Below are 10,498 nucleotides of genomic sequence, written 5' to 3' on the forward strand. Positions count from 1 at the left end.
ATTGGAGGGAGCTGAACAACGTCCCTCTGGATTGGTCCGCTCGCTCCTGAAGACGGTGAAGCGTGAGGGAACACGGTGTCCCCCCTGCATGAAACGTTTATAAAAACTTAACTTTAAAAACAAAAGAATGCATTGTGGGCAAACACCGCTGCAGGCCTGGTGGGTCAGTAATATGGATTTTTTTTTTTTTAATTTTTTTATACATATTTATTTTCAATTTAAGAGGGCGGCCAGGTTGTGTGAAAATGTATTGTTGACAAACACTGATCCAACAAAACCTGAGACAGTCTGACTAAATGATGTGCATAAATGACCTCTCTACATATTCAAAACAGACTGCAGCTGCTCCTTAAACATTAACAGCTTCAGTACATTCCACATCACATTACTGTGTTTACATTGATTAATGTAAACATGGAGCAAATTAGCTGTCACTTTTAAACAATAAATATTCAAACATGTCAGACAAAATAAAGTGGCACCAAGATTTTGCATCTGTGAATTGCTAACTATGTACTAATGCTAAAGGAGGACAAGTATGATGGCATATTTTACTTAAAGTCAGCGAATCTCATGAAAATACGATGAATTTAGTCAAGTATCGCCTATGTATCGAAAGCCGGATGTAACTTACTCCTTCCTGCCATTGAAGTCCACAAACCTATTAAAACACATCAATGATCCACACTGTTGCACTGGAACACATTCCTGCTGCTAAACGCTCACCAGCCCTCCAATCATACAGTAATTTCCCCTCGGGGATTAATAAAGTATATACCTACCTACCGACCTACCTTAAAATAGTCCCTAAAAAATAAAATATTAGTCCTGTTTGAGAAATGTTTGCTACCTTGGATACGTCAGCAAAGAAGCACCCAGTTGGAGTCAGAGTACGCAAGTTATGTGCTCAACACCACACATCCCCGGAGCTACAGGATACATTACATTACATTACGTTTCATTTAGCGGACGCTTTTATCTAAAGCGACTTACAATAAGTGCATTTCAACTATGAGGGTACAAAACCCAGAACAACAAGAATCAATATATATGTACTTGGAGAACATCAGCACCAGTGTCATCTTTTAAACTGCTGTGTGTCTGTATTTGTGAGTGGTTGTGTGTGACGTGTGATCAAGTATGACAACAAAATGGCCTTAAAACATGTATGTATAAAACTGCGGCAGGATAACTGACTAAAAACAACGTCTTAGTCCAAAACAGTGGCTGATTTCCTTTCCCACCACCGGTTCCTCCTTCTTCACTTGGCCTTCTTCTTCTTGGCGTCCGGTCCGCGCAGAGCCGCCCGCACGCTGCTCCACACCTCCGTGTACAGCAGCGTGCCGAGGAAGACCACGGCCGTGCCCGCCCAGTGCCAGGGAGTGAAGGGGTTTTGGAAGTAGAGGATGGAGAAGATGAGGCTGAGGAACTTTCTAAGTGTCACCACCAGAGTGACGGTCAGTGATGCGCACTCCGTTGTCAGGATGAACACACCACGGATGCACACATACCTGAGGTGATGGTTAAAGTCCCCAACACTCAGAGAAAATGACAAAAACCTGCATGATATACAAGTGACGGCATGATAACTGAAGCTTGGTGTGTTTATTTGATAGCGTATCTGCTTGTACCGCTAATTTCTTCACATGTTGGTATGACGGTCGGCACCTTTGAAGTCTTCTGATATACTGTTTAGGGAGTAGCAAAATGTTCCTTTTAATATGTATTGTTTATGTTGCCTTATAACGAGCAGCTGCGTTTGGCCGAATAAAGTACATTACTACTATTATTATAATCATTAAAGGGTCCTTTTTGTATATATATATATATATTCAGATTTCCATTCCATTTTAATTACAAAGCAGCTCCTCTGTAGGTACCGTATAAATGCTGCGAAAAACAGTCCGTGGAGAAATGCACACAGCCTGTATTTAGAAACTGGGCCATTTGGACTTCCATAAGTTTGTGATGTCATAAACTCGCGCTTAACTCATATGTCTGCCCTTAGCGTGGCCCACCATCCAACCTTTTATGTGGAAGAAAACACTGAATGGTCCCTCTGTTGCTGAGCTAGCAAGCTGAAGCAAGCCTCAGATATCTGGGCCAAGACACTCCAGTTTTTTGTACAGTAGTCGTTGTTCACAATCCGACAAGCAACTTGAGATGCTAGAATGGATTTGGATTTACAATTGAATAGTTTCATACGTAACCAGTTTTCATTCAAAACACAGTATAAAATCACGATAACAAAGCTTAAAAAAAGCTAGATCATCGTCAGACGCCTGTCAATGGTCTCCAAGCTTGCTTTGAACCAGTGCGATCTTTTGCTCTCCACATGTACATCTATTTATAAAGATAACGCTTCAGCTGGTGCTCAGAAGGATTGAGATTTGATAGCCATACATTCAAAACGAGGCAGTGACTCTACTTGCAGCCTCTTGTCAAAAAGTCAAACGCAGTCTGAGTCGCGGACGGATCAAACGAACTGGGATTATTTCAAATGCTGTAAAAAGCAGTAATTGTGTATTAAATATACCAGTAGATAAATAAAGACAAGCGAGCGCAAACGTGTTTTTTGGCAGGATACTGTGTGATAACGTTGATCAGCAGGTAGATCCACATTATTGGTACAGTCTGTCCAACCACAGGGACGAGTACAGGTGCTGCAAAGACAAAATACTGGCTTACATCTGAGATCAAAGACAGGGTCATATATAGAAGTTCAATTGAAACTCACTGCTCTGACTGAAGTGGAGACAGTGGTTGTAGATGTCTGTGGAGAGAAGCAGGAACCCGGGCAGAGGCAGGCAGTGCTGCGAAGAGACAAACAGAGTTTTCTATGTTAACCAACTTGCCCCAAGAACGATGAGAAACCTTTTAAAACGGCTTCCTGAAAGAAAAAAAGAAAAAAACATCGAGCGCAGTCTTCTGTGCTTTACAGACTGCAACCGCGATCTACGTCTGGATAGATTTATAACTGTGGCGGAGTTACAACTCGAGCAGTTCTGGTTCGCCCCGTGAAACCACTGTCCCCAGTAGCTCCACAATGGAGTAGTGGCCATCAGGCATACTGGGATAAAAGAAATCGTCCACAAAAACAAAACAAAAAAACCCTTGGACAAACTTTTGACTCTCTTTATTGGCCCTCTTTGTGTGCGGATGAGACTGTGCTGTGGGCAGTCCACTCCCAACAAGTAAATCCAGGGCTGAATTTCTTTCTAGTGCACCTATGGTGCTTCACAACGACTGCTTCCTGTATTAAAGAGGAAGCAAGTACATGTGTATCCAGAGGTTTACTGGCACCCGTGAATGTGGACTGTGATGTTGATTCATTGTTTTTTTTCACCACTAAACTTTACAGACTTCTTCTGTATTTTAAGATGGATGGCATTTAGTAAATCAAATGTCCAAATCTCGCAATGTTGACACAAGTGAACAATAATTCATGATTTGGATCACCTCTAAAATATAATGGGATTCTTTGTTGGTGCATGCAACACCTTTCCACCAAGTTTCATGAAAATCTGGCTGCTAGGTTTTTTTGTAGTCCGGCTGACAGACAGACAGAGAAACAGCATCGAAAACATCACCTCCACCATGGAGGAAATAAAAACACAAATGAGGTTCTCCGAATGTAGGAAAAGGAAAGAAAACTCACATTGTAGAAGAGAGCCTCTTTGGAGTGTTTTCCGTACTCCTTGTACAGTGTTTCCTGGAAGATGCCCATCCTCGCAGACATCAGCAGGGCAAAGGTCAACATGCTGATGCCTAAATGAACAGAACCACCACCCCCCACCCCCCCAAAAAAAAAAACATCAGCTACGTAACAGCATGTTTATGATGGGATCGCTCGCTTTTATCAGGGTACGTCTGTTATCAGAGACAAAGAATAAGAAGCGCGAGTTCATCTTCAAAGCTTCAAGTTACGCTTTTTTGTTTGAACCAATCAGCGTCCTGTGAGGATCTACAGGCAGCTAAAAGTGTGGTTTAGGCGTAACGAGAAGCAACTGTGATGAACTGCAGACAGATAGTTCATTCAATCACTGGCCAAGCACTTTCTGAACGTTCTCGGATGGTTATGTGTAACAAACCATTTGGATTAAGAGTGCATACCGCAAGGGCCAAAACATCCTTAGCAGCTGGTCTTTCCCCACATTTCCTGTCTCTCCCTAATGCAACTATCCAAATAAATGTAATACAAAAATCCCCAAAAAGAGACAGAATAAACTCTCAACAACCGCACATATGGAGTTTTTAGTTACTTATCAGCCGTCTTATACCCGTATATATGCGCTAAGATAATATCTTCCGTAGTATTCTTCTGGCTCTCTAACCTATACTGCCATTTATCTGTTGGTCTAATCATTGTATCATCACTCACCTATGAGCCAGTGCATAAAGGCATATAAACTTTGCTCTTCTGATCCCTCGCCGGACAAATTCTGCAAAAAATAAAATCACAAACCATCAGTGCATCATGTAACGCGTTCAAACAACTCACTGTTAAACTGAATGAAAAGAAATGCTCCATGTTCTGCTGAGGACTCACCACTTGTTTGGCAGACATGATGGTGCAGATGAAGATACCAGCTGAGATTAAAGCTACAGACAGATATTTGCTGGTTGAATACCTGCAGAGAGAAAGTGAGATACAAACAGCCGCGATCAAACCGCCGTGATGCTTTCGAGTAGCAAGCAAGACTTTGTCCGAGCTGCGAAGAGGAGGATACCTTTTCTTCAGGATAATTATTCCCAGGATCATGTTAGCGATCAGCGATCCCTGCAGAGGAATGGGACAGCAGGTCGGTGTAAACAGGAAACATTCACGAGTCAAGGTGTAAAGCAGGTAGCACGTACTGATCTGAAGATCATGTGTAACGGCATGGCGATGTTGAAGTTGAGAGCGTAGTTGTTGATCACGCTGACGGTGAAGAACATGGTCACCATGATCACATAGTTACTGGAAGAAAAAAAAAAAAAAAAAAAAAAAAAAAAAAAAAAGGGACATAAAAAGCTTGATTGAGTGTCCGCTTTCCTTCCCACCAGCAAAACCAACCAATCAATCGCTTTTTCTTTCTTACCTGACGGGGATCGCTGGTTTCTTCCTCCCAAAGTTTGTTTCAAAGATGAAACCTTCTAAGGCGATGAACACAAACTGAGCGAAGGTGACTATGTTGCCGCATCCTGGAAACACCCTGAAGAAGAAAATAACAGCATGCTTAAATAAAATATCCAGATTTAACAACACCTGGTGTAAAGCTCCAAATATACAGTTTAAACAATGGAAAGTAGTTTAAAAAAAACAACAACCACAACCTTAAATAATTACAGCAATAAAATAGTAATATTAATCCACAAACATTGACAGGGGGTATTTACTGCATCATGTGAATTTCTACTTTTTATATTTTGAGTACAATTGTGTGGAAATACTTTGACTGAAGTAAGGTTTTGAAGGCAGGACTTTAACTTGCAGGGGGATAAATACACAGTGTGGTATTAGTAAAGGACCTGAACACGGTTTCCACCACTACACTGATGTTATTGATTTATCATCTAATCTATGAGTGTAAAAAACAACAACACCTTTGTGCAGAACAGGTCTAAGTTAGTCACTGACCTGACAAGCAGCTCCAGAGACACCACGTTGCAACAACATCCGACAAAAACGAGAACAATTGCAAACACGGTCCCCATGACGCTTCCTGCCGAACAAACTCGGTGAGAAATGTGTCACTTGTTGACGCAGATTGCTGCGCGGTGCATATTTGCAAGTAAGCGTCAGTTTGTGTTATTAAAAAAAAAAAAAAAAAAAAAAAAAAAAAGAGGTCTTCTGCTTTTTACACAAACTCCTCTTTCAGTTGAACACGTCTGAGTCTGAGAGCGAAACGCTTCCTTGTCGCAAAGGCTCATGGGAGTTGTAGTGCGGTTCAAAATAGCGGGGAGGGGGGGGAAGACGGCGGTACACGCAGTTGGTCTTAACTAACAGTTACTATTACTGACGCGACATCACAGGTTAAAGACATTGATTGCCACGTAAATAAATGTTACTTAACATTTGTGAAATGAATGAAAAACGACAAAATGAATGATCTGACGGCTCAATCACTGCGCAGTTGTAAAGCAACGACACGACTGAACATGCGCAGATCAGTACAGATTTAAAAAGACGAAGAACACTCACTCGGAGCTAAATTGCGAGCAACAGGAACCACGCCGAGGCTGCTGGAGCAGAAGGCTCATGGTGTGGTGAACTAAAGAGTTGGGTCCATGTTCAGACGGGTTTCAGTCCCCTCTGGCCCTGTTTTGGATAACTCGCACAGCAAAACAAATGGAGATGATGAATGTAAAATGGCCTGACCAGGGTTTGAGAGAAATTACTTTTGACTCGGAGAAACTCCGATTTTTTTTTTTTTTTTAGTTGTTGTTGAAGTGAATGAAAACAAATGGCATCTTATTAATAAGCAACACAAATCAACGACACCACATAATTACACCATACACACCAATCCTGGCTGCGAAGTTTGCAACATATTTTTTTTACACTGCGTGTCTTTATTTTTTTGTGGAAACTGAAACTAAGCGAAAGATGAACAATTAACGCAATGTTTCACAATTTTGTCTACTAAATCTGACTTAAAAGTTAAACATTACGACTTAACATCTTATTAATTACAGTTAGGTGGGTCATTTTTGTTGTCTCTCTTCTTCTCCAGTAAGAAAACAATTACATAAATTGGACTAAATTACACACAAAATGAAAGTTCTCTAAACGCCCACCGAGAGTGAAATATACATGTTGAACGAGCAGCTGTCCAAATAGACGATCTTTGATGAAATGCGTGCCTACGTGGCTGGCTGACGGGATGACGTAACAGACCGCTAGCTTTTCCTCCATCGCTGTCGGCGCCGTAGTATCAACAGTTTTGTCAGCCTTCTACCAAACGCAGGACATTTGTTCCGTTACGAGCTTTGTGTGATTTGATAAATTGTCCAGCGGCTGCAAAAAATGATTTCACTCACGGATTCCCAGAGTAAGTTTCTGTTCTGCGACTGTTCTTTGTCTCAGTGGTTTTTCTGTGTAATACCGGGTTTAGCTGGACGTACGGGGCTAACAGCTGAAACACGATTGGCTGAGAGCACAGTGACGTCACTGACGTATCACTGAAGACTCAACTTTCGGTTTTCACATTCAAAATATAAACTATAATAGTTGTAATTTAAGATTTCCGTCGGTCCTGAAATCCAGGTTTTCTCCTGTCTTTTACAAAGTTCACATCATGCTGCCAACAGTGAATGATGTGATGTGGCTGCAAGGACATGATAGTGATAACAACTACTTTGTTTCTTAAACTTTGCAGAAATTGGGATGGGGCTGACAGGGTTCGGCGTGTTTTTCCTCTTCTTTGGAATGGCGCTGTTTTTTGATAAAGCTCTCCTCGCCATTGGAAATGTGAGTTGATCAGACATCCAGTTCTAACGTGGTGTGAAAGACTCTTTCATTTGACCTGAGATTTGTAATGTTTTGCTTTTCCGTGCAGATTCTGTTCGTCTCGGGCCTGTCCTTCGTCATCGGCCTGGAACGGACCTTCAGATTTTTCTTTCAGAAACACAAAGTCAAAGCCACCAGCTTCTTCCTGGGAGGAGTGTTCGTGGTTCTGATTGGCTGGCCGATCATCGGAGTGGTTCTGGAGGTCTACGGTTTCTTCCTCTTGTTCAGGTCAGCTCAAGCAGAAAGAAAACACGTCTTTGTCAACATGAGGAATTTTTAGGGTCTGACTTCACTTTTGCTCTCTTTTACAGGGGATTCTTCCCGGTGGCGGTCGGGTTCATCAGACGAGTGCCTGTGCTCGGGTCTTTGCTCAGCTTACCAGGGATCAGTACAGTAAGTTTCATGTCATCAATGGCAAAAATAAAACACTCTCAAGTACTGGAGACCTTAAAGTAGGAGTTGGCGATATGGCTTTAGAATAATATCAAGATATTTTACAATATTTCTGCAGCCACACTATTCTGTAGAATTTGCAAAAATAGTGAAAAATATTTTATCAATAATTTCAAGAAATATACAGGTGTCGTAATTTCAATCCACTTTCTTCTGCACAACAACAAGACCTCATTACTTTCAACAAGTTGCAACACAGCCATTATCACGATATGATTTTTAAAATCAGATTAAAAATGATATTGATATAAATATTATCAATATGAAATGGTGCGCCCCTTTTGGAACAGCGACCAGACTTCTGTTGTAGTACAGTCTGGTGCACTTTTAAAGTTGCACAAACATCCTATACTATATTTTACGCAACAGAAACTAAAAACACTGTATTTACAAGCTATTGACAAAAAAATGAGACCGCCGACACTAAAGACTCATTAAAGATGATTTTATTTTTAATTTTTCAGGCCTGCAACTGTGATTATAATCAGACAAAAGGGAAAAATGCCTGTTTTGTTTTCTTACAGCCCAACAAAAAGTATTCAAATATTGTTCTATTTATTGTCGTATAGGACAAAAAACACCAAATCCTCATGTTTGAGAAGTATTTTATTTTATTTATTTATTTATTTTTATTTTTTTACTAAAACATTGAAATTATTAAATAATGAATGAAAATAGTTTCGAGTTTTGAATTGATCATCATTTTTACAAAAAATAATGAATGGCAACCCAGGAAACTAACAAATTCTAGATCTGCATCAAGAGATACAGGTGGAGCTGAGAGCAAAAATCATCTGAAAGCTCAGAAAGAAGCTGAAACACAATTTCACTTTGTCAACTTGTCAAATCATTTAGAAAAAATCAGGTTCAAAAGTTGAAGAAGGCTTTTACTGAAACATGAGTGCTGACAGATTTGATCTGTGGTCTCGTCTAAGAACAGAGTCTCCGTTGTCCTGAATGCAGCCTCAGTGGATTCCCCACTCAGAGTCTGTTGATCTGTGAGGCTTTTGTTGGTGCAGTGTCACATTTTACCAATCGGGTGCTTTTGTTGTGTTCTAATATAAATCCCTCATTGTGTTCTGCAGACTTTTTTGAGTTCACAGTATCATTTTACTTTGCATCGTTCTCTCATGTTCTGCTAAGCACCTGTCGTTTTAAATAAGCCTTCAGATAAGAACTCCTCCAGAGTTCAGACTCAGTGGTACTTGTAAATAATCTTGTTCTTTTCTCTTGTTCTCTTTCAGCTGGTGGACAAAATTGGTGAGAGCAATACCATGGTATAACAGGGGCCTGCTCATGTAAAGGAGGACAGTTTCAGTATTTATCATGGTGACTGTGTATTTTGATCATTGCCACTCCAGGACTGTGAATCCAAACATTTCTCCGCACAAATGTGTATCTGTGGACATTTTGACTGACATCAGGAAGTTTCTTCTGTCAGAGGGAAACAGTTTTGTATCTGACTGCCACTGGACAACATTACCAAGAGATTTTTTTTTTTAATTATTATTATTGTTATTATTATTATTATAATTTTTTTTATCATTCCAGTCTGATATTTATGGATCGATAACTTGGGACCGCTGGATTAACTCGGACAAGAGCCATGAGCCTTTGAAAGCATCCACTCCTCCAGACTGTGTGCCTGAAGAGTCACTGAGAGCTTTTTTTAAGATTCCTCTATGAAGTGTTACTGGAATTTTGTACATTGAAAATAAGTCATGTTGAGCTAAATGTTTCAGAAACCTGAACTGTTGTGAAAAAGGTTAAAAAGAATTGTCCTGCAGATGTTTGACTGTAACTTTTGTAAGTGCATACTTGAAATAAAGTGTGTCTTTTATAAATCAGTTTCATATTTTTTGCAGCAGTGATCACAATCCTCTGTGTCAAAGGTAGTTAGTTACGCTGGGATTATTGTTGATTCAAATACAGGATATGACATTAGATTATTATTAGTGTTTAAACTGCATGTTACAGTTGTAGCTTGTGCAGGTGGAGCTAGTTTGCACTACTTTATTTACAGTTTATATTCAGGGACAGCGGCTCAAATAGAGGGGTTGTCTGCTGATTACTGGGAAAGGAAGAAGAAAAAACAATGTTCTGATCCCAAATGTGGTTTTAGTTTTAATCTTTGATTTTTGCAGAGATATTGGATCATTTGAACATTTACTAAAATGAAACCATGTGAGAATAGTCCCTATTTCCTTCAACTATTAACTCATAAACCTCTGAAATGTGACTAACTACACACTTACGTTTCTTTAAGATGTAGTTTCTCTCGTAGTTTTTTTTAAATTTCAAATACCTTTATTGTAACTTCAGAATCTAGCAAATAAAAAAAACATATAATTCAGTATGAACAGTACAAACATAGATTGAGCTATTTCAAACTTATTTAGTCAAAGTCAGCAGAAATTAAAAATGTTATGAGATATCCAATTCTGAAATGATTCCCAGAGTTATCTGGTATAATAACAAGCAAAGAAAATGTTTTCTAAAGTTTCTATATCGGAATAATAAAACCTAGTTATTTTTATCAGTGTTGAATCTGCA

General features: G+C 39.8%; 2 protein-coding genes across 2 annotated transcripts; one reads left to right on the forward strand and one right to left on the reverse strand.

Moving 5' to 3' along the window:
- Nucleotides 1-118: 118 nt before the first annotated feature.
- Nucleotides 119-6,868, reverse strand: slc35b4 (solute carrier family 35 member B4). The gene is made up of 11 exons (XM_069162262.1): nucleotides 6,185-6,868; nucleotides 5,621-5,705; nucleotides 5,082-5,195; nucleotides 4,858-4,960; nucleotides 4,731-4,780; nucleotides 4,550-4,631; nucleotides 4,382-4,442; nucleotides 3,659-3,768; nucleotides 2,738-2,813; nucleotides 2,588-2,663; nucleotides 119-1,511 (listed from the first exon to the last, which is right to left on the reverse strand). The coding sequence occupies exons 2-11, from the start codon at nucleotides 5,695-5,697 to the stop codon at nucleotides 1,262-1,264; spliced, it is 999 nt and encodes a 332-aa protein (XP_069018363.1). The 5' UTR covers nucleotides 5,698-5,705; nucleotides 6,185-6,868; the 3' UTR covers nucleotides 119-1,261.
- Nucleotides 6,869-6,904: 36 nt separating this feature from the next.
- Nucleotides 6,905-9,789, forward strand: golt1bb (golgi transport 1Bb). Its single transcript, XM_069162263.1, has 5 exons — nucleotides 6,905-7,034; nucleotides 7,362-7,453; nucleotides 7,542-7,720; nucleotides 7,804-7,885; nucleotides 9,190-9,789. The coding sequence occupies exons 1-5, from the start codon at nucleotides 7,010-7,012 to the stop codon at nucleotides 9,226-9,228; spliced, it is 417 nt and encodes a 138-aa protein (XP_069018364.1). The 5' UTR covers nucleotides 6,905-7,009; the 3' UTR covers nucleotides 9,229-9,789.
- The last annotated feature ends 709 nt before the right edge of the window (nucleotides 9,790-10,498 follow it).

Source organism: Embiotoca jacksoni, unplaced genomic scaffold, assembly GCF_022577435.1.
Source record: "Embiotoca jacksoni isolate LCO1_2020_lvr unplaced genomic scaffold, fEmbJac1.0.p SCAF_3, whole genome shotgun sequence".
NCBI lineage: Eukaryota > Metazoa > Chordata > Actinopteri > Embiotocidae > Embiotoca > Embiotoca jacksoni.

Coding starts and splice junctions, on each gene's coding strand:
- slc35b4 (XM_069162262.1), bottom strand. CDS start 5,697: ATGGGGACCGTGTTTGCAATTGTTCTCGTTTTTGTCGGATGTTGTTGC. Junction 4,961..5,081: donor AAACCAGCGATCCCCGTCAG/GTAAGAAAGAAA, acceptor TTTTTCTTCCAG/TAACTATGTGATCATGGTGA. Junction 2,664..2,737: donor TCTCCACTTCAGTCAGAGCA/GTGAGTTTCAAT, acceptor TTGTCTTTGCAG/CACCTGTACTCGTCCCTGTG.
- golt1bb (XM_069162263.1), top strand. CDS start 7,010: ATGATTTCACTCACGGATTCCCAGA. Junction 7,454..7,541: donor CTCTCCTCGCCATTGGAAAT/GTGAGTTGATCA, acceptor TTTTCCGTGCAG/ATTCTGTTCGTCTCGGGCCT. Junction 7,886..9,189: donor GCTTACCAGGGATCAGTACA/GTAAGTTTCATG, acceptor GTTCTCTTTCAG/CTGGTGGACAAAATTGGTGA.